General features: G+C 47.4%; 1 protein-coding gene across 4 annotated transcripts; it reads left to right on the forward strand.

Annotated features, from left to right (window-relative positions):
- On the forward strand, window positions 1-27817 carry tatdn2 (TatD DNase domain containing 2). Of its 4 annotated transcripts, none has more exons than XR_005462248.1 (7): window positions 1-89; window positions 6041-6458; window positions 12745-13284; window positions 17813-18667; window positions 23526-23653; window positions 25701-25838; window positions 27379-27500. XR_005462248.1 is itself a non-coding variant. In XM_038810779.1 (7 exons), exons 2-7 carry the CDS (start codon window positions 6078-6080, stop codon window positions 27517-27519), a joined length of 2229 nt encoding a protein of 742 aa, XP_038666707.1. In that variant the 5' UTR covers window positions 1-89; window positions 6041-6077; the 3' UTR covers window positions 27520-27817. The 4 variants fall into 4 exon arrangements, 2 of the variants coding, with proteins under 2 accessions (XP_038666707.1, XP_038666708.1); XR_005462249.1 differs by having other exon boundaries at window positions 25669-25838; window positions 27379-27396; XM_038810779.1 differs by having other exon boundaries at window positions 25655-25838; window positions 27379-27817.

Here is a 27817-nt window from a genome sequence, read left to right on the forward strand (position 1 = left end):
TTTGGAATTGGGCGGGAAACAGCGAGACCTGGACCAGCCGCCCGCTGGAGTGACCGGAACCAGTCTGGAGCAGTGCGTGAGGAGCAACGGTCAGAGGGTGTCAGGGGAGAGAGTTTTTGTGGGTTGTGGGTGGGGTTGTGGGTGTGGGTGGGGGTTGTGGGTGGGGGTTGTGGGTGGGTTGTGGGTGGGGTTGTGGGTGGGTGGGGTTGTGGGTGGGTGGTGGGGGGTGGGGTTGTGGGTGGGTGGGGGGTGGGGTTGTGGGTGGGTGGGGGGTGGGGTTGTGTCAGGGGAGAGAGTTTTTGTTGGGGGGGGGTTGTGTCAGGGGAGAGAGTTTTTTGTTGGGGGGGGGGGGTTGTGTCAGGGGAGAGAGTTTTTGTTGGGGGGGGGGTTGTGTCAGGGGAGAGAGTTTTTGTGGGGGGGGTTGTGTCAGGGGAGAGAGTTTTTGGGGGGGGGTTGTGTCAGGGGAGAGAGTTTTTGTGGGGGGGGGTTGTGTCAGGGGAGAGAGTTTTTGGGGGGGGGGGTTGTGTCAGGGGAGAGAGTTTTTGTGGGGGGGGTTGTGTCAGGGGAGAGTGTTTGGGGGGGGTTGTGTCAGGGGAGAGAGTTTTTGTGGGGGGGGGGTTGTGTCAGGGGGGAGAGTTTTTGGGGGGGGGGGTTGTGTCAGGGGAGAGAGTTTTTTGTGGGGGGGGGGGTTGTGTCAGGGGAGAGAGTTTTTGGGGGGGGGGTTGTGTCAGGGGAGAGAGTTTTTGTGGGGGGGGGGTTGTGTCAGGGGAGAGAGTTTTTGTTGGGGGGGGGTTGTGTCAGGGGAGAGAGTTTTTGTTGGGGGGGGGTTGTGTCAGGGGAGAGAGTTTTTGTGGGGGGGGGTGTGTCAGGGGAGAGAGTTTTTGGGGGGGGGGGTTGTGTCAGGGGAGAGAGTTTTTGTGGGGGGGGTTGTGTCAGGGGAGAGAGTTTTTGGGGGGGGGGGTTGTGTCAGGGGAGAGAGTTTTTGTGGGGGGGTTGTGTCAGGGGAGAGTGTTTGGGGGGGGTTGTGTCAGGGGAGAGAGTTTTTGTGGGGGGGGGTTGTGTCAGGGGAGAGAGTTTTTGGGGGGGGTTGTGTCAGGGGAGAGAGTTTTTGTGGGGGGGGGGGGATTGTGTCAGGGGAGAGAGTTTTTGGGGGGGGGGTTGTGTCAGGGGAGAGTTTTTGTGGGGGGGGGGGGGTTGTGTCAGGGGAGAGAGTTTTTTTGGGGGGGTTGTGTCAGGGGAGAGAGTTTTTTGGGGGGGGGTTGTGTCAGGGGAGAGAGTTTTTGGGGGGGGTTGTCAGGGGAGAGTTTTGGGGGTGTCAGGGGAGAGAGTGTGTGTGGGGGGTGTCAGGGGAGAGAGTGTGTGTGGGGGGTGTCAGGGGAGAGAGAGTGTGTGTGGGGGGGGGGGTGTGGTCAGGGGGGGTGGTCAGGGGAGAGAGAGGGGGGTGTCAGGGGAGAGAGTGGGGGTGTGTGTCAGGGGAGAGAGTGGGGGGGTGTGTCAGAGGAGAGAGTGGGGGGGGTGTTGGGAGAGAGTGGGGGTGTGTCAGGGGAGAGAGTGGGGGTGTGTCAGGGGAGAGAGTGGGGGTGTGTCAGGGGAGAGAGTTGGGGGGGGTTGTCAGGGGAGAGAGTTGGGGGGGTTGTCAGGGGAGAGAGTTGGGGGGGGTTGTCAGGGGAGATAGTGGGGGGGTGGTCAGGGGAGAGAGTTGGAGGGGGTTGTCAGGGGAGAGAGTGGGGGGGGTGTCAGGGGAGAGAGTGGGGGGGGTGTCAGGGGAGAGAGTGGGGGGGGCGTGTCAGGGGAGAGAGCGGGGGAGCGTGTCAGGGGAGAGAGCGGGGGAGCGTGTCAGGGGAGAGAGCGGGGGGGGCGTGTCAGGGGAGAGAGCGGGGGGGTGTGTCAGGGGAGAGAGCGGGGGCGTGTCAGGGGAGAGAGCGGGGGGGGCGTGTCAGGGGAGAGAGCGGGGGGGGCGTGTCAGGGGAGAGAGCGGGGGGGGCGTGTTGGGAGAGAGCGGGAGGGGGTGTCAGGGGAGAGAGCGGGAGGGGGTGTCAGGGGAGAGAGCGGGAGGGGGGTGTCAGGGGAGAGGAGGGGGGTGTCAGGGGAGAGGAGGGGGGTGTCAGGGGAGAGGAGGGGGGTGTCAGGGGAGAGAGTGGGGGGGGAGGTGTCAGGGGAGAGAGTGGGGGGGGATGTCAGGGGCGAGAGTGGGGGGGGATGTCAATGGCGAGAGTGGGGGGGGATGTCAGGGGAGAGAGTGGGGGGGGGATGTCAGGGGAGAGAGTGGGGGGGGGTGTCAGGGGAGAGAGTGGGGGGTGTGTCAGGGGAGAGAGTGGGGGTGTGTCGGGAGAGAGTGGGGGTGTGTCGGGAGAGAGTGGGGGTGTGTCAGGGGAGAGAGTGGGGGGTGTGTCAGGGGAGAGAGTGGGGGTGTGTCAGGGGAGAGAGTGGGGGGGAGGTGTCAGGGGAGAGAGTGGGGGGGGAGGTGTCAGGGGAGAGAGTGGGGGGGGGATGTCAGGGGAGAGAGTGGGGGGGGATGTCAGGGGAGAGAGTGGGGTGGGGGGGGTGTCAGGGGAGAGAGTGGGGGGGGTGTCAGGGGAGAGAGTGGGGGGGTGTGTCAGGGGAGAGAGTGGGGGGGTGTGTCAGGGGAGAGAGTGGGGGGGTGTGTCAGGGGAGAGAGTGGGGGGGTGTGTCAGGGGAGAGAGTGTGGGAGGGGGGGTGTCGGGGGAGAGTGTGGGAGGGGGGTGTCGGGGGAGATTGTGGGAGGGGGGGGCTCGGGGAAGAGTGTGGGAGGGGATGTCTGGGGAAGATTGTGAGAGGGGAGAGAGTGTGGGAGGGGGGTGTCGGGGGAGTGTGGGAGGGGGGTGTCAGGGGGGAGAGTGTGGGAGGGGGGTGTCAGGGGGGAGAGTGTGGGGAGGGGGGTGTCAGGGGGGAGAGTGTGGGGGGGGGTGTCAGGGGGGAGAGTGTGGGAAGGGGCTGTCGGGGGGGGAGAGTGGGAAGGGGCTGTCGGGGGGGAGAGTGGGAAGGGGCTGTCGGGGGGATAGTGTGGGAGGGGGGTGTCAGGGGGGAGAGTGGGAGGGGGGTGTCAGGGGGGAGAGTGGGAGGGGGGGTGTCGGGGGGGAGAGAGTGTGGGAGGGGGGAGAGTGGGAGGGGGGTGTAAGGAGGAGAGTGGGAGGGAGGTGTAAGGGGGACAGTGTGGGAGGGGGGAGACAGTGTGGGAGGGGGGTTGTCGGGGGAGAGTGTGGGGAGGGCGGTGTCGAGGGGAGAGTGGGAGGGGTTGTCGGGGGAGAGTGGGAGGGGTTGTCGGGGGAGAGTGGGAGGGGTTGTCGGGGGAGAGTGGGAGGGGGTGTCGGGGAGAGTGGGAGGGGGTGTCAGGGGGGAGAGTGGGAGGGGGGGTGTCAGGGGGGAGAGTGGGAGGGGGGTGTCGGGGGGGAGAGAGTGTGGGAGGGGGGAGAGTGGGAGGGGGGTGTAAGGAGGAGAGTGGGAGGGAGGTGTAAGGGGGAGAGTGTGGGAGGGGGGAGACTGGGAGGGGGGTGTCGGGGGAGAGTGTGGGGAGGGCGGTGTCGAGGGGAGAGTGGGAGGGGTTGTCGGGGGAGAGTGGGAGGGGTTGTCGGGGGAGAGTGGGAGGGGGTGTCGGGGAGAGTGGGAGGGGGTGTCGGGGGGAGAGAGTGGGAGGGGGTGTCGGGGAGAGTGTGGGGGGGGGGTGTGAGGGGGGAGAGTGTGGGAGGGGGTGTGTGTGGGAGGGGGGTGTCGGGGGAGAGTGTGGAGTGGTGGAGGGGAGGGGAGGGGGGCCGGGGGGAGGGGGTGGTTGGGGGAGAGGGTCGGGGAGGGGGGGTGTGTGGGGTAGGGGGAGGGAGGTGCCGGGAGGGGGGGGAGGGAAGGGCGGGGAGGGAGGGGGGGTGGAGGGAGGAGGGTGGTGGGGGGCAGGGAGGGGCATGTCGGGAAGGGAGTGGGGGGTTGTTAAGTGGAGGGAGAGGGGTGTTAGGGGGAGGGACGGGATGTTAGGGGAACACAAGGAAGGAGAAAGGGGTGGGGGTTTCGGTGGGGAGAAAGTTGGCGTTTGGGGGAGAGAATGTGGGGGTTTCGGGAGTGGGAGAAAGTGGGGTGAGGTTTTTCAGTGGGAGAAAGCGGGGTGGGGGTTGTGGGGGGAGAAAACGTCGCTGGGGGTTTGTGGGGGAAGCAGAGTTGCATGTTTTGAGGGAGAGAGTGGTGGGCCACTGGATTTGGGGATGTGAGGGACAGAAGTGACAGTGGGGCTTTGATGGGATGGGTGGCTGTGGATGGAGAGCAGTGGGTGTGGAGGTTTGGGGGGGTCGAGGAGAGAAGTGGGGGTTTGGGGTGCTCGGATAGAGGTGGATGTGGGGGTTTGGGGGGGTCGGGGAGAGAAGGTAGTTTGGGGGGGGTTCGGGGAGAGAAGTGGGGTTTGGGGGGGCGGGCGGGGAGAGTAGTGGGGTTGGGGGGGCGGGGAGAGTAGTGGGGTTGGGGAGGGTCGGGGAGAGTAGTGGGGTTTGGGGGGGTCGGGGAGAGTAGTGGAGTTTGTGAAGATTGGGGAAAGGTGGAAGAGGGTTTGGTAGGGGTGTGGGGGTAGAGGAATGGGTAGGGGTGTGGGGGAGGTATAGAAATGGGGTTAGGAGTGAGTGGGGGAGAGAAATGGCAGTGTAAGAAGGGAGTAGGGCATGGAATGGGGGAGAAGGGGACACTGGAAGGCATTGGAACATGGGTGTGAGAGGGGGTATTCGGTGTTGAGCAAGGGGGGGGGGCTGCTGGGAACAGGGGAGCTGGAATGGCAGGGGTGGCAGTGGAGCAAGGGGGCAGGGGGAGGAAGGTCCATTAGAGGAGGAGAGAGGGGAGGGTATGAGAAGGGGGTGGGGGGGGGGGGGGGGGGGGGTGTCGCGGGGCCAATGAGTGAACATGGCCAGCGCAGGTGGAGAGTGGGGTCAGGAGACATCGGACCGAGTTGGGACATGGGAGTGAAGAGGGAGCAAGGGGGGGACATGCAGGATGGGAGAGGGATTGAGTGGGCATATACGGTAGAGTAGGGGAAGTGAATTAGGGGAGATGAAGCGAGTTGAGGGGAGTGGGGGGGGCATGGGAGGGAAAAGTGTGGATTTCGGAGGGGGTGTTGGGGTTGGTGGCAGGGAGGACGGGGTTTTGTGGGCCGGGGGGGGGGGTTAATGGAGTGGTGATGGGGGTGGAGAGTGGAGTATGGGTGTGGGAAGAGATTGTAGGAGGAGAGATGGGAAGCATTATGCAGGATGAGTGTGTGGCAGAGTCAATACTGAGAAAAAAGTTTTCCCTGGGCTGGGCATCCAGAACCCAGGATCGCAGTCATAGAATAATGGGCCAGCCATTTCAGATAGGTCGGGGTCTTTTACAGCACTGCAAGAAACTATTTGGAACATCATGCCTAAGCCAGCACCCTGGGGAACAATCCAGGCAATCCCTTTCCTTCCTCAACCCCTATCGACCTGCAGGATTTATTTCCTTCAAGTGCCCATCCAATTTTCTTTTGAAATTGTTTGTTTCTACTTCCATCATCCTCATGCTTGATGAGTCTGTGGGAAGGGTCTTTCAATTTTGGCACAAATGTGTGCCTTTGTTTTACCTGAATCTGATGGATAGGTTTAAGTCAAGTGATCTGACAGCCTTATGCCTTGCCAAAAATTGTCCCTCAGTGTCCAAAAGGTTAGGTGGGTTTACAGGGGGGGAGGGGGGGGCTGCTCTTTTGGAGGGTTGGTGCAGACTGGATGGGCTGAATGGCCCCCTGCACTTCTATGACGGTTAAGGTTCAACCAAGTTGCTGTGGCTGTAAAGCCACCAGCCTGGGTAAGGATGGCAGGTTTCCATTCGTAAAAGAGCATTATGTGAACCACATGGGGTATTAAGACAATCTGATCAATTCATTGTTACTGATAACTAACTTTGTAAATTTAGTTTTATTTATTTAATTACATTTAATTTCCCACATGTTTCTGTGAAATTTGAACACATATCCTGGTTCAGTCCTCTGAATTCCAAGTGTAGTAAGAAGAGGGTGTGTTTTTTTTTCTGTTTACTGTAGCTGAACCAGCAATGGAGCCAAGCTGTCGGAAGCAAAGATGAAGTTTGGTTGGGATGATGCCTCTCCAAGAAAAAGCAGGAAATGCATAACTGAACTACCACAGTGTTCACAACAAAGCAATAATAGGTCATTGTCTAACAGCGATTCTGTGACTGAACAAGAGGACAGCATGCAGGAAATCAGTCTGAAGACCAGCAAAGAAACGGAACCAGCCTTTAGCTGTATTGAACAAGTGAATTCCACACCAGAAATCGTTTCTTCTCGTGATGCTGTCTTTGCTCATTCACAAGACCTCGGTTTCAATTATACAAATCAACGGAAAAAGAGTTTTTCATTTAGGAAGACTCTGTTCAGTGACAAAAATCACTATCGGAAGAGATTTACACCAAGATCTTCACAGCTAGAACATGCTGATGAGGTATCCTATTACAATATGTTCTCTACCTTCTGGTTTGAAAACAATTTTCTGTAAACACCAACGCTCCAACATTTAGATATGTGATTAAAGAGACGGCTATTTTACTGTGCTATCCTAACGGTCACAAAAGTATTGACTAAACATGTCATCGGAAGGAACAGTTTGTTCGTAAAGATAAATAGGTTTTGTAATTTATCATTTTATAAGATAGAAAAGTTGAACAAATGTGCAAACTCGCGAGATGGGGTTGCTTATTGTTCATCAGAACTATTTCATGATGTGAAATGGATGATGTGACCGAGCAACCTAGCCAATTAAGCTACAGCATCAGAGTCATATTCCAGCGAGCCGCATAACTAGGAAGTAGAGAGGGTTTTAAACTAAAAGTGGGAAAACAGAATCAAATTTAAGAAGATGTGGTAAATCAAAAAGAGGAGAGGTAAGGCAAGGCTTGAAGCATTTGTGTCCATTTTCGGAGAGAAGTGCCGAAAGAGCGGATGACTATCTCAGTTGGCCTCTCCGAGCTTCCCAGTATCACAAATGCCAGCCTTCAGCAGTCTTATCCATGCTACGTTCTACCGACAAACGACTAAGCTATAGGTCCTGTTATTGAGCTTTGACAAAGGGTCATCTGGACTCGCAACGTTAGGCTCTTTTATCTCCTTGCAGACCTGCTGAGATTTTCCAGCATATTCTCTTTTGGTAATAGGTCCTAGAAGCTGTAGTTGTGAATACTTGTGCTCCTCTAGTGAAGCTGTTTCAGCATAGCCACAACAACTGGCATTTGCCCAACAATGGCAAGAAATTGCCCGTTCAGATCCAGACCTCATTACGATCTTGGTCCAAACATGGCCAAAGGAGCAAAATTGTAGAGATGAGATGGGAGTGACTGCCCTTGATATCAGAGGCAGTATGTTACTAAGTGTGACATCAAGGATCCCTGTAGAATTGAAGTCAAGGGAGGGAGACTGAGGTAATGTTCTTCCCGCCCGCCCCTTTTTTCAGGGATAATTGTCGTTGATCCCCTTTGTTTGGAGAGGTAATGTCTTCCCCCCCCCCCTTTTTTTTTTTGGAGAGGTCATGTGCACTCCCCGTTTTGAGAGGTATGATTTTTCTCTTTCTTCCCCCCCCCCCCCAACCCCACCACCTTTTGGAGAGGTAATGTCCCGTCCCCATCCCCCTTTCTGGAGAAGTAATGTCTCGTCCCCGTCCATCCTTTTTGGAGACGTAATACTATTATTCTATAATAATATTTTTATTATAGAAAAATAATGTCTATTTTCCCCCTTTTTTTTTGGAGAGGCAATGTCCCGTCCCCCCCGCCGCCCATGTTCCCACACCCGTTTTTGGAGAAGTAATGTCTCCCTTTTTTTTTCTGGAGAGGTATTGTGTCTCCCTTTTGGAGAGGGTCCATGAACACACTTTAGGACTGTTAAAAGTGAACATGATTATTCACTTTTTATGCACAAAATCATTGAACTGTCCACCTGTCAAAGGGCTTCCCAGCGATAATAGGTGAATTAGCATGGAGGTGGCAAGAGTAAAGAGTGGGTGGGTGTAGTGGCAAGAATTGACACTAAATGAGAGAATTGGTGGGTGTGGGGACATGGGTCGGCAGGGAGTGTGTGGTGCAGGAGGGAGCGGAGGGCTGGAGGAATGTTTTTGTTTGTTTTATTTACTTAAACACTGCTGAGGCAAGAGGCAGGTCTTGAGTCAATTTGTTCCAAGGACGACAGACCCGACTCCTGATTGTGCTCATGTTAAAATGGCCTTGGATGATGCCACAAATCATACAACAACAAATCGGAAGCCTATTTTTTAAAAAGACTGGGTAATCATGAAGTGTGATGTATAAGGTTGGTAAGCTGCAAGCACAAATATCAGTGTAGGTATATCATGTTATGGCAATAACAGAAATGTTAATTGAGGGGCTAAGAATTTGGTTAGAGTGGGGACAGCACGTGGCTAAATAGATAGCATTGCTGCCTAAGGCGCTGAGGACCTGGGACTCTGTCCATGTGGAGTTTGCACATTCTCCCTGTGTCTGTGTGGGTTTCACCCTCACAACCCAACGATGTGCAGGTTAGGTGGATTGGCCACGCTAACTTGCTCCTTAGTTGGGAAAAAAAATATTGGGCACTCTAAAATAAATAAAGAATCTGGTTAGAGTTGATTAAACAAGAAATCTCACTACTTGATGCATTCTATAGGTCTTCAAATAGAAAATGAGAGAGGGGAGGAGAAAATCTGTAGAGATGTGTTCAACCTATATTATGGTGTGGGATTTTAGTTATGCAAGGAATTCCTTGCCTAGTATATTCTCAGTCCAATTAGGAAGGAGGCACTGTAGGACCTGTTGATGGAGAATGAAGTGGACCAAATGTCTTTGGGGGAGCACTTGAAATGAAATGAAATGAAATGAAAATCGCTTATTGTCACGAGTAGGCTTCAAAATGAAGTTACTGTGAAAAGCCCCTAGTCGCCACATTCCGGCACCTGTTCGGGGAGGATGTTACGGGAATCGAACCGTGCTGCTGGCTTGCTTTGGTCTGCTTTCAAAGCCAGCGATTAGCCCTGTGAGCTAAACAGTAAGAGTGATCACTATCATAAGGTTTATATGATGATTTCCTGGCCTGAGGAAGGAACAGTGCTCCGAAAGCTAGTGATTTGAAACAAACCTGTTGAACTTTAACCTGGTGTTGTAAGACTTCTTACTATAAAGTTTCCATACAGTGCAGGAGGCCATTCGGCCCATTGAGTCAGCACCGACCCACTTAAGCCCTCACTTCCACCCTATCCCTGTAACCCAATAACCCCTCCTAACCTTTTTTTTTTGGTCACTAAGGGCAATTTATCATGGCCAAGCCACCTAACTTGCACGTCTTTGGACTGTGGGAGGAAACCGGAGCACCCGGAGGAAACCCACGCAGACACGGGGAGATTGTGCAGACTCCGCACAGACAGTCACCCAGTGGGGAATTGAACCTGGGACCCTGGTGCTGTGAAGCCACAGTGCTATCCACTTGTACTACCGTTCTGCCCCGTTTACATCCTTAATGGAGAAGAGGAAGAAACAACCTAAAGTTGTACTGCTAAATTGGAAGAGGGCTAACTTTAGTGGGATGACGGGGGAATCTAGACATGTAAAATGGACCAAAAGACTGACAGGGTAAAGGTAATGAAACAATGGGAGCTCTTTAAGGAAGATGCATACATTCCAATAAAGGAGAAAGATAATGAAGCTAACGCCAGGCTTTTTGGATAACTGCTGACTCCCCAAAGCTCATCCACCATCTTCCAGCACAATTCAGGAGTGTGATGGAATACTCTCCACATGCCTGGATGAGTGTAGCTCCAACAACACTCAAGAAGCTTGACAGTACCCAAGAGAGAGCAGGCCACTTGATTGCTACCCCTTCTACAAATATTCACTCCCTCCAGCACCAATGCACAGTGGCAGCAGTGTGTGTCATCGACAAGATGCACTACAGGAACACACCAAGGCTCCTTGGGAGCACCCTCCAAACTCCTGACCACTATGATCCATAAGGACAAGGGCAGAAGACACAGGGGATCACCACCACCTGTAAGTTTTTCCAAGCCATTCACCATCCTGACTTGGAAATATATCACCGTTCCGTCACTGGCACTGAGTCAAAATCCTGGAACTCCCTCTCTAACAAGCACTGTGGTTGTACCTAGACCACATGGAATACAGTGGTTCAAGAAAGCAACTTACCCCACCATCTTCTCGAGGGCAACACTATGTCCACACCCCACAAATTCATTTTAAAAGTGATTAAATAAAAAAAGGTCGTGTGATGCACATTAGCTAAAATTTTCAAGAATCGGTCCAGATACAATCTGTGGGGAGGGCAAGTGAAGAAGAAAATAAGACTGGCAAAGCAAGACTGAAACTAGAAATGGTGGTTACTGTAATTTAAAGGTAATCCGATAAATTCTACCAGCATGTAAATGGGCCGATTGGGTCTAAAAAGGGTCATGTGCTTAGAAATGCAAGGCAAGCCAGAATAATTGAGTACTTTGTATCGCCATTTACTAAGGAATAAGATTCTGACTAAATATCTCTTATGAATATAACGAGTGGGCTGAAAATTGATGGAAGCGATCTTACTGGAAAGGTTTGCTTAGCAGAGTTGTTAAGTCACCTGGTCTGGATGGCTCATTTTCCCAGGTTGCGAAGAGAAGATAGGTTGGAGAAATTGCAATTGTTTGTCATAATTTTCCAGATACTGGAGTGGGATCAGAGGATTAGAACTGGCAAATGTGACATGCTTGTTCAAGAAAGGATGTAAGGACTTTCCTAGTGATGGGCACATCAGTTTAACATCAGCAGAGGGTGGTGTTTTAGAAAAAATAATCAGAGAAAGAATTAAAAGCCACCTGGGAGAGATTTGAGTTAATAGCATGGATTTGTAAAAGGCAGAGGGCGTTTGAATAATCTGATTGAACATTTTGATGAAATAACAGACAGCTGATGAGGGGGATATAACGGATGTCGTCGATCTTGATTTTAGAAACATTGACAAAAAAAACCACATGAAAGGCTAGTTAACAAAAGCGAGAGTACATGCAACAGAAAGGTCAGTTTCGGCTTGCATTAAACAAAAAATGACTTCAGGACAAATTACAGTGAGCTGTAAATGATTTTTCAGACTGGAGGATGGCAGACAGTGTTATCAAATATGGCAAACAGTGAGGACGATACCAACTGATTACAGCAAGGCATAGTATGCAGAATAGGCAGACACATAGCAGGCCGAATGTAATACAGAGAGGTGGGAGGTGATGCATTTTGGCAGAAGGAATAGGGCAAGACAATATGGTCCAGTTGGTACAGTTCTAAAGAATGTGTAGAGACAAGGGGACCTTGTGCATAGGGATGTTATGCTGAACGTTTATAAAGCTCTCGTTGGACCAAATCTAGTTTGTATCCAGTTCTGGCCACCACACTTTATGAAGGTGAGGTTGGAGGATCTGGTGGGGCATTCCTTGGAGCAAAGGAGACTGGTGGGAGATTTGTCAGAGGTGTACAAGATTAACAGGTAAGATGAGTTGCAAAAGAAAAGCTGTCCAAGGAAGTCATTCTCCCCTTACCTCTGGACTTCAGTTCTTTCGTCCATGTTTCAGCCAAGGCAGTAAAGAATACTGGAAAGGGCTGTTCAAACTGTTACTTGATTAGTCTGTGGGACAGCTCTCCCAATGTTGTCACAAGTCTCCAGGTATTAGTGATGAGAAATATGTAAGGCACTGGGTTTGTCTTTGTCACATCCAAATCCAGTGCCTATAGGTGAATGCTGGGTAGGCCATCTGGCTTTATTACTCTTCTATAGCTGATCATAGCAGTTTGATACAATTGAGTGGCTTACTAGGCCATTTCAAAGAACAATTAAGAGTTAGCCATATTGGCATGAGTCTGGGTCACATATAGGCAGGACCAGGTAAGGAAGACATTCTTTTTGCCCTCGCGAACCAGATAATTTCATGAGGTTGGATTTAACAGGGCACACGCGGGAGGAGAGCAGGTGGGGCTAGATCGAGTAAAATAAGGCACATGCTCACCTCTCCGTTCCATCCCTGCTGTGATTTAACAAACCCACTTAAGGACCTCATCTGGCAGCTGTTCAGATTTATTGAATGATGGGAAAGGCCTCCTCCCAGTGTGCAGCCTTGAAGATTTGTCTATAAAATGGACTGCCTCCAGGAGAGATGGAAACCTTGTCTCAATTTTTCGGTTAACTAGTCTTTAATTATTGGTGGTGGGGGGGGGGTGTTGCGGTGAACCAGCCCAGCAGTGGTGTGCTTGAGAGGCAATTTAGTGTGGCCAGTCCACCTAACCGGCACATCTTTGGGGTGTGGGGGTGAGACCCACGCAAACACGGGGCGAATGTGCAAACTCCGCACAGACAGTTACCCGGGGCCGGGATTGAACCCAGGTCCTCAGCGCCATAGGCAGCAGTGCTAATCACTGCACCACCGTGCCGCTCTACATGGGTGACTAGTTAAAGGAAGACATTTTACAATGCCTTCACTTAAATTATAGACCACTCTATATAAAGTTGAGCAACAAAGGATGCACTAGTGTGGAAAATTACAGGGTATAAGAAACCTATAGGAGAAAGATGCTTCAACTGTGTGAATGTTTACTAGCATTATCCCTAGCAGTTAAAACAAATTAAACCTGTCACTTAATCTTATTATTTTCCTATTTGGTGATCTTTGTAACATTCTAACTTGTTTACTGTTGCTGTGCTATAAATTATAGAGTACAGAAACTGAAAAGAGAAATCTTCCTGCAGTTTCAAGCAGTACCTTGAAGCGGAGCTCTGAATCTGTAATCCAGACAGATTATAAAAATGTGATTCGACGAGAGTCTCGGAAGGTAACACCTGCGCAGGGTACGAAAGTCCTCTACCTTAAAGCCATATCGGAAGCCATTGGCAGTGACTTCCATAAGAAACAGCTGCAAGACCCTGCCGGAAATAGCAACAACACCAAAGGGACACCGGATCTATTCGTACCAGCAAAATCTCTAACACAAGATTCTGGGCAAAGCCAAGAAGATATTTGCCTTGAAACAAGTCATGGGGATGGTTCGTCACAATATAGCTGTCCAGAGCATGAACCTGATCCTGAAAATAAGTCTATGGAACCAATGTGCAACAACAGATTGACGACCTATAAAGTAAATATTGTCAAAAGACCAAACCCAGAGCTGGTATTTGTAGATGTAGCTGTGGATAATGAGACCAGTATGAAATGGAACAAGAATTCCCTTCCAAAAAATGAGAATGATCACTGCAAGGTATTCACAGTAAGACTTACATTTTTAATTTTCCTATTTTTATTTGTCTACGTGTCCTATAAGTAACATGTTTTGTTACCCATTGCTGAGGTACATTTGTCTCCAAAACAATTTTCATTTTGTGTCTTGCTGGCAGTTCTGTACCTGATGACGATTAAAGTTGAAATAATGAGGGAAGAAGTTCATACAAAAGCATTAAATTGTGAAATCAGGCAGAATTTAGAAAGATGAAGAGTAAGTTAGTTGCTGCGAAATGCAGAGAGATAGGAGAACACAGGATCAACAATCGGATTTTATTACGAGCAAAATATAAACATATATATTTTTCCCTAAAAAGTGACTTCAAGTTTCAAAATTATGTGGCAAAAACAGTAATATTGAATAAAGTACTAGAAAACGAGGAAAGAGGTCAAGAAAGTAATGTGGCACCCAAAAGGAGAGGTATGTGAGGATTTAGAGAATAAGATAAATTGGCAGGGGTGTTATATTTGATAAGTCCAAGAGAAAAATACTTTGGAACTGGAAATCGGAAATAAAAACAAAGTGCTGGAAATATTAAGCAGCTCTGATATCATCATGTAGAGAGAAAAAGTTACAAGCTATATTTCTAATATTTTCCACCAGTTATGATGAAAGACTATTGACCTGAAACCTTAACTCTGTTTTTCTTCCAACAGACCTCCTGAGTATTTCCAGCATTTAATTTATACTTTTATAAGTACAAAAAGAATAATAAGCGAAGGCGAATTGAAATGAAGTATTAGAGAAGCTAGTGTGCTGGGATCTGATGGGGTACATGCAAGGATCTTGAAAGAAATGGGGCGGAAATATCTGAGCCCTAGAAATTATATTTTAACATCCTATTGAATGGCTGTGCTGGAAAGTGTAAAACAAATTCTCAAAAGAGTCCATGCTAGCTTGGGTAATTGCAGGCCAATTAGCGTGACATCTTTGGCAGGAAGATTTTGAAATCATCATTAAAGTTGAGACTTAATAGCAAGATGAAGAAAAATAATTAGATGCAATCAACACATTTCAAAAAGGAAGAATATGTTTGACAAACCTGCTTATTTTTCGAGAGGGTGACATGGCAAATGATGTACATGGGTGTTTGAGAAAAACACTTGGCAAGTTATCACACAGGAGACTATTGGAGAAGATTCAGGAGTATGGAATTGGGAGGGGAGCATATTGGATTTAGAAACAGTCGGAGTTGAGAGCAGTTTCTCAATAGTTGGACATATGTAACGGTAACCTTGTACACCAACGGGGCTAAAGCAAGTGGTATCCAAATTTGTAAAACTGTAACATCTGGAGGTCTTAATTATTAAGATCCAAGTTCTAAGGGAATAGAACATAGAACAGTACAGCACAGAACAGGCCCTTCGGCCCTCAATGTTGTGCCGAGCCATGATCACCCTACTCAAACCCACGTATCCACCCTATACCCGTAACCCAACAACCCCCCCCTTAACCTTACTTTTATTAGGACACTACGGGCAATTTAGCATGGCCAATCCACCTAACCCGCACATCTTTGGACTGTGGGAGGAAACCAGAGGAAACCCACGCACACAGGGGGAGGACGTGCAGACTCCACACAGACAGTGACCCAGCCGGGAATCGAACCTGGGACCCTGGAGCTGTGAAGCATTTATGCTAACCACCCTGCTGCCCTGCCAATATTAATGGTCAAAAAAAGCTCTTTAGCAATTCATTTGAGCAAAAGCTGAGTGATGTGTCAGACGATGGGCCGAATGGCCTGCTTCTCCTATGTCTTGGGGTCTAGCAGAGATATTTTTTTTGGGGGAGGGCACGCTCTGGTTCCTATGACATTTAAAATCAGTAGCTGAAGTGGATAAGACCTTAGAAAAGCTATAGGAATACAGGATTTTATCCTGAAGTACAGGGTGACACAGTTGTTAGCATTGCTGCCTCACAGCACCAGGAATCCGGGTTCAATTCCTGCAGTGTCTGTGGAGTTTTCACATTCTCCCATGTCGGCATGTTTCCTCCCACAGTCCAAAGATGTCCAGGTGTCCCTTAGTGGGCAAGTATGTGCAGGTTAGGTTCGGTTACAGAGATGGGTGGGGTAGTGGGCCTAGGTAGGATGCCCTTTCAGAGGGTTGTTGTAGATGTGATGGGCTGAATGGCCACCTTCTGCACCGTAAGGATTCTATGGATGTAAAAGTTTTTTTAAAATTTCCAATTAAGGGGCAATTTAGCGTGGCCAATCCACCTACCCTGCACATGTTTGGGTTGTGGGGATGAGACCCACGCAGACACGAGAAGAATGTGCAAACTCCACACGGGACAGTGACGGTGCCGGGATCAAACCCGGGTCTTCGGCTCTGTGAGGCAGCAGTGCTAACTATTGCACCGCCGTAACCCCCCATTAAAAGTTGAGATGTAATGATGAACCCATATAAACATTAGCAGGACCATATTCTGGAGTACAGTGTGCATTTTTGGACTATAGAATGGATGCTGAGGTTGGAAGAAGAGAGGACACAGAAAAGACTCATTAGGATGCTGAAGAAAAACCAAGCACTGGAAATAGTCAGCAGGTTGAGCAGCGTCCGATTCTTCACCAGACCAGTTACTGACCTTAAAACGTTGACCCTGTTTCTCTCTCCACAGATGCTGCCAGATCTGCTGTTTTTATTTTATATTTCCAATATCTGAAGTGTTTTGTTCTTGTTCAGAAAAATTGGAGCTGCTCATATAAAAATAGCAGGGTAATATAATGGATGGTTAAAATTGAGAAAAGATGAAACTATAGATGGGGACAGATTGTTTCCATTGATTTTGAGGGGGTGAGATCAAAGGATTTAAATGTTGGATTTAAGACATAAAGCTGGAAAAAAATATGTTAAATGCTGGGAGTTAAGAGATTGAAGCAGAGATTGACAATATTAAATTAGCTTAGGAGTTTGAAGAGAAGTTGGTGGGTTGGGATATGGGAAAAAGATAGATGCATAGGATTGGGGGACTGTTGCTCAAGTGGAGGATACATACCCACAAAGACTGCTTGTGGAAAATGGCTTTAGTGCTATATGATTCCGATGGGAATTTGTTCAGATCCTTTTTTAAATTAATGCTTTTCCAATACATAATATTTTTTGAATGGACATATGTTTTATTTATGAATGGGTAAAAAGAGAGAGGTTCTTGTCTCTAACCTCACTTGGAGCTAGGTAATTTTGTAGTTGCCTCTCATGTTCTTTCTAAGCTCTGTGGGTGCAGCAGCCCAAAAGTCTTGACTCGGTCAGCACACTATTCGGCACTAAGTTACTGCAGACTTTTGGCTGTGTTTTTAATAATGGGGTAAGCACTTAAACAAATCAGCAGCATACTGCAAAAAACAAATTAGAGGGAATGTTGGTTGTTTCCTGTAGGTTTTCAACATGTTAGTCACAGATCTATCGTTATTCTAGGATGTCATTTGCCTGGGGGGAGATGAAGAAATATACACAGATAGAAATAGAATAAGGAGTAGGCCATTTGGCCCCTCGAGCCTGCTCTGCCATTCAATATAATTATGGCTGATCCTCTATCTCAACACCATACTCTGGCGCTCTCCCCATAACCCTTGACACCTTTAGTGATTAGAAATCTGACAATTTCCTTAAATATATTCAGTGACTTGGCCTCCACAGCCTTCTGTGGGAGAAAATTCCACAGGTACACCGCCTTCTTGAGTGAAGACTTTTCTCCTCATCTCAGTCTTAAATGGCCTACCCCATATCCTGAGACTGTGACCACTTGTTCTACACAGCTCAGCCAAAGTAGGTGGAAACATCATCTCTGCATTCAGTCTGTCCAGTCCTGTCAAAATTTTATATGTTTCAATGAGATCCCCTCGCATTCTTCAAAACGCCATTGAACACAGGCCTAGTCAACCTAATTTCTCCTCGTACGACAATCCTGCCAATCCAGGACCAGTCTGGTGAACCTTTGCTGCACTCCCTCTAGAGCAAGTCTATCCATTCAAGGGCAAGGAGACCAAAACTGCACACAATACTCCAGGTCCTCTACAGCTGCAGTAAGACATGCTTGCTCCTATACTCAAACCCTCTTGCAATGAAGGCCAACATACCATGTGCCTTCCTAACTGTTTGCTGCACCTGCCTCTCCACTTTCATTGACAGGTGTACAAGGACACCCAGATCCTTTTGTGCATCAATATTTCTCAATCTATCACCATTTAAATAATACTCCACCATTCTGTTTCAATGTATTTATATAGTCTAATGTTTAATTTGGGTTTCCTTGGTGGCTTTTTTGGTTTATTGGTCAGTTGATGGCTACAGAGAAGACATGGTAAGCAGCCATAAAATAAGCTGATGTTTTGTCTTCAGCAATTCAATTCAGTGAAACACTATTCAAAATATGGTTTAAATCCAGTTTTAAAAATGCACGTATATTGCATCATCTCTGCACTGTAATTTTTAAATATAAAGTCTGCATCTTGTTTTGGGTGTTGTAAAGTCAAGATTATAGCATCACTTTTATTTTTAAAAAACAGAAGTTGACTGGTGAAGATCCATCCTTTGGAAGTGACTGGTCTGATGTTGAAGACCCCACTGCTTTGGCTATGTTTTCACAAGGAGATTCCAGTCCAACATGCAACCTGAAAAATTCCACAGCTAGTACTCCATTAGCAACTGAATACGTTACATATCCCCCATTCTCGTATTCAAGCCCCTCTTATCCGTATCCGGAATACTGGTCAAACCCTCAACAACCTTCATTAGCCAGCACTCCCTATGGTAGTTGGTGTCGGCCTAGCTGTGTTGACGACAGAACAGAATCTTCCTCGAGCCATTCAGTAACTACTATGCAATATTCCAGGTCCACAGTTTCCAATAGCCTATCTTTTGATTCATCTGGTTGTTCACTACGCCAGTTTGAAAACAGCAGTAACTTGGATTTGAGTACAGGTTCCTTCAACTCTTCAGTGGACGTTTTGGCTGATAATTCGGAAAATCGTCAAGAAAACTGGGGACTGAACTACCGAACAGCTGGTTTCATAGACACACACTGCCACCTGGACTTTTTGTTCTCTAAATTGTCTTTCAGTGGAACTTTTGCCAGGTTTATGAAGATTTACGACAGCACATTTCCACTGGAGTTTCATGGGTGTATCACAGATTTCTGTGACCCTCGCGATCTAGTTCATGGGAACTTGTGGGAAAATTTACTGAACGAGCCACTTGTTTGGGGTGCTTTTGGCTGCCATCCACATTTTGCCCGTTACTACACGAATGTACAGGAAAAAGCAATTCTCCAGGCATTGAGACACCCTAAAGCAGTTGCTTTTGGTGAGATGGGATTGGACTATTCCTATAAGTGTTCAACAAACGTTGCCAAACAAAAACAGGTATGTGTCGTGGAAGAGGGGCAATTCATTTATTATCTGGTGAACTTTAGAAATTATACAAGGACCGTAATTGAACTGTAGTATTAAAGATACTACTGGGCAGCATGGTAGCACAAGTGGATAGCACTGTGGCTTCACAGTGCCAGGGTCCCAGGTTCAATTCCCCGCTGGGTCACTGTCTGCGGATTTTGCACGTTCTCCCCGTGTCTGCGTGGGTTTCCTCCGGGTGCTCCGGTTTCTTCCCACAGTCCAAAGACGTGCACGTTAGGTAGATTGGTCACAATAAATTGCCCTTAGTGACCAAAAAGGTTAGGAGGGGTTACTGGGTTACAGGGATAGGGTGGAAGTGAGGGCTTAAGTGGGTCGGTGCAGACTCGATGAGCCGAATGACCTCCTTCTGCACTGTATGTTCTATGAGGTAGTGCCTTTAAAACCCAATTAACTATCATTTTTGTTTACCTTAGTTAAGGGAATCTGTGATTTGGTCAGTCAGATGTGGGTGACCAACACCTTGATGCATTACATCAGAGATTAACTGAGTCACATTCCCAACAATAATAGTATCACCTGCTGAAATTTTCATCCATACCTTTGTTATCTTTTGCCTTGACTATTCCAATGTCCCCCTGGCCAGCCTCCCATCTTTCATCTTGCACAAACTTGTGTTTTGCTCTGCAACCTTTTTTCTCTGCAGCCTATATCTTGACTCTCACCACATTTGCCCATCACCCCCATGCTTGCTGACCCATGATGTGTCCTGATACAACGACCGCACAATTTAGAAGCTCATCCTAAATTGCTCCATGTCCGCATCCTCCTTGTAATCTACTGCATCCCTTCTAAGTCTTCGATCTCTGCGCGCCTTCATTTATGCACACTTGTGCATTCTTGGTTTTAATTGCTCCGCCATGAACAGACATGCCTTCAGCTGTGTGGCTCCAACTATTTTGATTAACATAGATAACCAAATAAACAAAATCAAATGAACTGAGGGACAAATTAAAGGGACAGTCCCTTAAAGGGAAACTGTCTTAAACAAAAAAAAGAATCTCAAATGAGACTTAAAACATGAAACCAAAATGTGATTAACAGGGTCAATAATGCACCCCAGCCCCTGCGGTGCCCAGTGGGCATGGAAGGTCTCGAGGGTGCCACTCCGCATGCTCCCTCTCGAGGGACACACTGCACTTAATGTAGCCACAGAAGAGGAGCAGACAGTCGGGTCGTAAAACCCATTCAATCGCCCGCTGCCTTGAGCTTTTGATGGCAAGTTTGGCCACGCCTCGGAGCAGGTTCACGAGGAGGTCCTCCTTCCCACCCCTCTATGCACTGAATGCCACTGGATAAGGAGCATGGGACTGAAGTACAAACAAAACTTCAACTAACGGTTTTTTAATTAAAAGGTTTTTTTGAATAACTGAAAAAGGAGTGCAGCCTAAAGCAACCTATGGTCCACAGACTCCAAGGTCGCAAAAGAGCAGGTATCTTGGGAGTCATGAATCGATGCAACCTACGGTTGTATGAGACTGCTGTATGCAACACCCTCCTCCCCAGGTCCCCAATTTTAGAGGGAAGCTGGGCTACAAGCTCTGGAATTCCCTTCTTAAATTTCTCCGCTTCTGCTGCTAATTTGTATTTTCATATGTCCACCTGTCTACCTCTCTCTCTGTATCCACTCTGTTTAAGGTGTTCCTTAAAACCTACCTCTTTGATAAAGTTTTTGGTCATCTGGCCCTTTTATCTCTTTCTATGGCTTGGTAACAAAAAATGGTTTTACTGATCTTTTTAAGCATTTTGGGCTGTTTTGCTATGTTAAGATGCTATATAAATGCAAGCTTTTAAAAAAAAAAAAAATCTCAAAGTCAAAAGTTTGTGCGGCAACCACCAGGCTAAATCGCTGGCTTTTAAAGCAGGCCAGCAGCACGGTTCGATTCCCGTACCAGCCTCCCTGGACAGGCGCCGGAATGTGGCGACTAGGGGCTTTTCACAGTAACTTCATTGAAGCCTACTCGTGACAATAAGCGATTTGGGGCTGGTTTAGCTCACAAGGCTAAATCGCTGGCTTATAAAGCAGACCACGCAGGCCAGCAGCACGGTTCGATTCCCGTACCAGCCTCCCCGGACAGGCGCTGGAATGTGGCGACTAGGGGCTTTTCACAGTAACTTCATTGAAGCCTACTCGTGACAATAAGCGATTTTCATTTTTTCATTTTCAGTGTCTGTCTCAAATAATCTGGTGTCAACCAGATGAGTCTAATTTCCTATTGCAAGCAAAACAATTTCATATTGCAACAAAAACAATTTTGTTGAAAAGCTGCTGCGATTCTGGCTGGAATTCTCTTGTCGCTGGCGGTGGGATTCTCTGGGCCCGCCAACAGTGCACCTCCGCCGGGTGGGGCTTCAATGAGAAACCCCATTGACAAGCAGCGGGAGTAGAGAATCCCGGCGCCAGCGAACGGCGCATCGCCTCCCACCTCCGGAGAAACACACAACTGAGAGGCTGGAGAATCCAGCCCTCCATTTTTATAACTTATCAGCTCAATAGGACTCATTTTCCGTTATTTTTACAATCCCTTTTGCTTGCGCTATCATCCCTTTTGTCATTTAATCTCTCCTACCTTCCACCCTATGTACACTTTTTTCCTCCCTCCCTTGGTTCTTTTCATACATAAGTACTAGCTTAGAACCTGTTGCATGTCTAATATGTTCCTCATCTCCTGAAAGATCAACAGTATGAAATGTTACCCCTCTTTCTCCACAGATGCTGCCTGGTCTGCTGAGTACTTCTAACATTTTCAGTTTTGATTTTGTTAAATGACTAATTAACTCCATATCTGGTCCGCAGTGAGAATGCATCACCAATTAAATCACGATTTTCCCCTAAGCACAGGACTTTGAAGCTTTAACTAACACAGACGAGCCATGTTGTTCAATTACTTGTTTCACACTGATATTAACTAGTTTCTTCACACTTAGTTCATTATGAGCAATTAAGGTAACATACACAGCAAACACATTTCACCATTCTAAAATAAAATCATTGGGCGGGATTCTCCGTTAGCCGACGTCGAAATCAGGGAAGATGATTGGGCAGAGAATCTGTTCTGATGCCGAAATAGCAATGCAACAGTGACGTCAAAGCATTCCGGAACGCACTTTTGTATATCATTAACTGGCCTGACCTGGCATTCTCCGGGGCCTCCCCGATTCTCCGCCTCCGATGGGCCGAGTTCCTGATTTGCTTTTAAAAATCGTGAAACCAGCGTGGTGGCTGCTGAGGGAGAGAGAGGGGGTACAGAAGCTGTCCAACATAGTTTGTTGACAGTTGTGCCGCTTGGGGCCGAGTGGCTTCTGCTAGGACTGGGGGAAGTAGTAGGAGGTGGCCAAGAGATGGGCTGTGGGGTCGGGGTGGACTGGCACAGAACACCATTGCCACAGCTGGCAAAGCAGCCATGCAGCTGTGGACACCGCTAACCTGGTGCCATGGGTCGTATAGGTGCCCCCCCCATGCCACCCACCCCTCTGGCCCCAGCTGACCCATCAGCTGTAAGGGCGTGTTCCAGTGCACCTAGTGCCATCTTGTTGGCTGGGATGAGTGCGTGTGGGGATTGTAATGTGAACGTGCAACTGCAGCTTGTCAGCTCCCGAGTGTCTTTCACGCCGTTTTTTCTGTAGTAAAAATCCACAGATTCTGCGGTAGCGTCAACACTTGGTCTCAGAAAAGGATAATCCCGCCCATTACGTTTGCTCTAAAAATTGGTTATTCAATGTTTGAAATATTTTTGTATCCGCCACATTGGTCAGAGACTTATTAGAAATTTCACTTGGGCTATCAGTGCTTAGATTTCTAGCTGCTATGGATAAATACAATGCATGATGGTGTGCAATTCTCCCAAAACATTTCCACGTTAATTTGTGGCAGGTTTTTCATGGAGAACCGGTGAGTTCCCCACCGCTAATCAATGACCCTTCGTCCCTTTTCTGGGCCCTGGGGAGTTTCTCACCGGTTTAACCCACACTTAGCTGAACTCTGAGATCGGGCTGCCATTTTTGAGAGGTCTAAGTGAGCTTGTGCATCATCACCCCCCCCCCCCCCCCCCCCCCCCCCCCCCCCAATCCCTGGACAATGTCACCCCCCTGGATGCCGGAGAATCGAGGGAGGCCACTGTATCCCGCGCAGTTAGGTCATAAGTAGGTTTACGACCTACATGCGTGAGCGTCATTCAGTCCCGCCCATTTGAGGTGGAGTTCCGAACATCTTGCGGGACTTTGGAGAATCCCAGGAGGTGCGGAGCCTGTTGGGAGGCTCGCTGCAAGCCTCTCCTGGCATTCTCTGGTCGCATTGCGCTCAAGCGAGAGCACAACACGGCTGGAGAATCGCGCCCATAGAATTTCTGTATAGCTTAAACCTTCAAGCTGAAATTCTGAACCAATGGCATTTGGGATTTGTTTTTCATCATTGAGGGAAACAAAGAATGAACTTGCATTTATATACTGTCTTTCACCTCGTCAAGTTGTCCCAAATTATAAGTGTCCCAAAATATTTTATAACCAATTGGTTACTGCAGTTCTGAATGCAAACCTGTTGGCCATTTTGTGTTCAACAAAAGTCCCATAAGCCGCAGCTGAGATTTAAGAGTGTCTTACTGCTGGTTGAATGATAATTGTCAGCCAGACACTGGTAGAGCTCCCCTGATCTTCAAATAGTACCATTGGCATCTTTTCCATTCGCCTTAGTGGGCAAATAAAACTGCAAGTCAACATTTTGTCCGAAATCAGCATCTTCAGCAATATATCATTGGTGCTTTTAAGGCCGGGAGCTTAATGATTATAAATAAATACATTCTTGTTTTCCTAGGTCTTTGAGCGACAGCTAAAGCTTGCAGTGGCATTAAAGAAGCCTCTTGTCATACATTGCAGGGATGCTGACCAAGACCTCCTTGAGATAATGAAAAACAATGTCCCAAAGGACTACAGGATTCATAGGTAAGATTATGATTCCACTTGGGCTGTGACTTTGTCAGGTTATTTTAACCACCTGTTTAAAACCATGCATGCGTGCAGGTTCGCAGGATGTATGAAGACTTCAAGATAATCTCTCGTCTTCTGGCTCCTGTTATTCATGAATTTTATGCGCAGAGCCTGTGTGCTGGTTGATGTGTTTTCAGTTCAACCACCACCAGAGAGTTTGTCTTAAAGGATGCTTCTGTAATTATCTGCAGTACATGCAAATAAAGAATGAGAGATGATCCTGTTGGAAATAAAATGACTGAAAAGCTTCTGAGCTAGCCTCCACAGTGATCAGATTGGTTATTTGGTTACTGTCAATTTTTATGGACAATCTGTGGTTATTGGCACTAACTGCTAAATGTAATTACAGGGCATCTTGTACCACTCATCCTTAACCATTCATCCTTTCTATTGTGGGATACTTTTCCGAATATCATAAACACACAAGATTCAGATAGTTTGGTTTATGTATGAGTTTGTGTTATAATGTTCCTGACATACAGACAACCCGTTTATATTGTAACTCTATCCATTTTCTCATTTATTTAATATGATTATAAAGGACTTGTTTCTCTGCCTTACTTTGAGCAATAGATTTTCAGTTCCCGGGAAAGTAGTTGCTGGTGTAACACTTTTTCAAGGCTTTCATTCTTCTGTTCGGTCTGATATTACCAGTAAATTGTGTTTTTTCTTTTGCCCAGCAGTCTGTATGAACTGACCTCACAACCCAATTATTATTTATTTTTTCCAATTAAAGGGCAATTTAGCGTGGCCAATCCACCTACCCTGCACATTTTTTTTTTTTTTTAACAGTACAGCACAGAACAGGCCCTTCGGCCCTCAATGTTGTGCCGAGCCATGATCACCCTACTCAAACCCACGTATCCACCCTATACCCGTAACCCAACAACCTCCCCCTTAACCCTACTTTTATTAGGACACTACGGGCAATTTAGCATGGCCAATCCACCTAACCCGCACATCTTTGGACTGTGGGAGGAAACCGGAGCACCCGGAGGAAACCCACGCACACAGGGGGAGGACGTGCAGACTCCACACAGACAGTGACCCAGCCGGGAATCGAACCTGGGACCCTGGAGCTGTGAAGCATTTATGCTAACCACCATGCTCCCCTGAATTTACCACCATGCTACCCTGAATTTAAAATGATCTTTGGGTTGTGGGGGTGAAACCCACACACACTGGGAGAACGTGCAAACTCCACACTGACAGTGACCCAGGACCGGGATTCAAACCCGAATCATCAGCGCCGCAGGCAGCAATGCTAACCACTGTGCCGCGTGCCGCCCTTCTACCCCACACTTGTGATGGCTGCTTTATCATGACTAGAAACTCACTTCTCCCCTGTAAGCTTTGGGAGAGGCAGACAGAAAACAGCTCAATAAGTGGAAAAGATATTCTGGAAAATCCCCCCACCCCCCTTCCCAGAAGATTAGCAAAGCAAGTCCAGAGAATAATGTGGATCTGCATCACATTAGTGGGATGCACGTTAGTTTTGTGCTATTTTCCAGCGGATTTCTGATCCTTCATGGCAGGCATCAGCAGGACATCGTCTCCGGCGTTAAACCAGGTTTTCGGATTCCTTCAGAACTCTGTCGTCCCCCCTCCACCCTCCATGACGCCTCTTTGAGTATTTCCAGCATATTTGTTTTTTATTTCAAGAGCCATACTCCAGGTCCTGGATCAGGTGGCATTAGGTATCACCATAAAAGATGAACTGATATTACAATAAAGCAATAAATCTTGTAAAGTCATAGTGAGCTTGACGAAAACAATTATTTTTATTTTTCTCTTCCACTAGTTGGTGAACAAGTTACCTACCTGTTCCAAGGTGTCTGTGTTGCTGGTTTCTAGAAGTTACCAAGAATGAACTGGCTGACTTCCTGTCATTAATTTTGTTTGAAACCGAGAATATGGCATGGTTTGAATTTTGAGTTTTGATCTTTCATTCTGCAGGCATTGTTTTACAGGCCATTATGATGTTATTGAACCATTTCTACAGGAATTTTCAAATTTGTCAGTTGGATTCACAGCCCTATTAACCTACCCAACTGCTGCTGTGACCAAGGAAGCAGTAAGAAGAATCCCAATAGAGAAGATTGTCGTAGAAACTGATGCACCATATTTCTTGCCTAGAGGGGTCAGTTAATTTCTGTTTCTATCGTCTCCTCGCATACTGATGTGGTAATAGATGTAAGCAACTGGCGAGTCATACAGCCATTAGCGCTCTGAAATCTAAGATTGTGAAACATGCATCATGCAGAAAAATTTGCATGCTTTGCTTGCAACAGAGTATTTCCTGAATGTTACAACTGTTGAAGCTGGCCTTCTAAATTTACAAGATGGTGAGGTTAAACCTCTGAAGGACGTTTCAACTATGCAAATTAAATTTTAAATGTTAAGATGTTGATATGGGTGACAAACCTAACATCTTGAGATTTGTTTTCAGCTATCAGTTTGTCATAATCGGAGTAAATGATATAACGCATTACCCTTTCTGGCTAAAATAGCATAAAAAGAAAATTGCTTCATAATTCCCTTTTCAATCCAACATTTCTGGTGCTGGGCAGTATTTCATCTCCACATATATGTACAGCATAGGTAAGATTTAGGATAAAATCACCTTCCCTTGACCTGAACGTTTTTTGTCTTGGCTGCAAGGTTTTTCATGTGAAACCAGGATGACTTTTCCAAATCAGTCGTTATTTGGCCCTCTCCAAATGAGATTCCAGTATTAAAAGACAGTGCCACTGTGTAGGTGGTGGCTGTATGACACCCAGTTGAGGCCTTGTATTGTCACTGGATATCAGGCCACAGGTGAGTGATGACTGGAATGGGGGTACACTGGGTGGGTTACAGGGATGAATGGCAGAAAGGGCAGGAGGTGACTTTCAGTTGGAATCTCCTTCCCAATGCTGGGTCCCTCGATCAGATACTGAGTGCCTTTGACTGAGGACACCTCCACCCCGCTGCCCCCCACCACCACCATGGCCCAGCCCCATGGAGGCGCATGCAGGTTTGCTTTCCGTGCTTCACATATGGGAAGTGCCTCCTCTCGCTGCTGGGTAAAGAGACAAGAGGCCCTTAAATGGCCATTAATTGCCCTCCTTTGGCAGCAGGGTGAGAAAGCTGTCCATAAACCTTGTTGCCATGGACATGGGAGGCGAAGGAGAATTTAGCCGAGGTATTTCTGGTCCTAATTCAGCTTAGCACCAATCTGTGCACTCATAGAACATAGAACAGTACAGCACAGAACAGGCCCTTCGGCCCTCGATGTTGTGCCAAGCAATGATCACCCTACTCAAACCCACGTATCCACCCTATACCCGTAACCCAAACTCGTGAATATATTTTGAGCTCCGTTGATTACTTGGCCATTTGTGCCAAATGATCGAACCCAAGTGAATACTACGTGATTCCCCACATAAAATGGGTAAACGGTAACCCCAAGTTACTCCTGTAATCTACTCCAGTAAGATTTCCAGAAACCATCTAAATGTCTGGAGCCAGGTAATGATACTAGATCCTGGAAGATGGGGAGGCAGAATTTGTTTTATGTCACAAAATTGGAACTGTTTTAGAACTTTAAACTAATGTGAGATTGTTGTGTCCAGTTCAGCTTTGTCGTACTGAAAGTGGGTTTTTAGGTTTTAAAAAAAAAGTTTCTTTGTATTTTTCAGATCTCTAAGAGGGTCTGTTGTTATTCCCACCCAGGACTTGCCTTATACACTGTGATGGAAATTGCCAGACAGAAAGCTATGAAACTTTCCACAGTCCTTTCTATACTGAGAAAAAATACCCAAGCTATATATCAAATATAAAAAAATCAACCAAATGTAATCCCAGTTAATTATCTTTTAAACTGTATGGGTCATATAAGATAATTGGATACTTGATGAATAAAAATATGCCGGCTCAATATGATTTTCCAAGTTATGTTTAGCCTGACTAACTTAGGTTACATTTTATTTTTAGTTGAACACTGCTTGTTTCTTGTCAGTTTTGAATACTGAAAAATGTTTAATGCAATGGTTTACTAAATTTACAAGATGATGAGGTTAAGATTTTAAATGTTAAGATGTTGATATGGGTGACAAACCTAACATCTTAAGATTTGTT

Source organism: Scyliorhinus canicula, chromosome 11, assembly GCF_902713615.1.
Source record: "Scyliorhinus canicula chromosome 11, sScyCan1.1, whole genome shotgun sequence".
Lineage (NCBI taxonomy): Eukaryota > Metazoa > Chordata > Chondrichthyes > Carcharhiniformes > Scyliorhinidae > Scyliorhinus > Scyliorhinus canicula.

Coding starts and splice junctions, on each gene's coding strand:
- tatdn2 (XM_038810779.1), top strand. CDS start 6,078: ATGAAGTTTGGTTGGGATGATGCCTCTCCAAGAAAAAGCAGGAAATGC. Junction 18,668..23,525: donor ACGTTGCCAAACAAAAACAG/GTATGTGTCGTG, acceptor TTGTTTTCCTAG/GTCTTTGAGCGACAGCTAAA. Junction 25,839..27,378: donor CATATTTCTTGCCTAGAGGG/GTCAGTTAATTT, acceptor TGTATTTTTCAG/ATCTCTAAGAGGGTCTGTTG.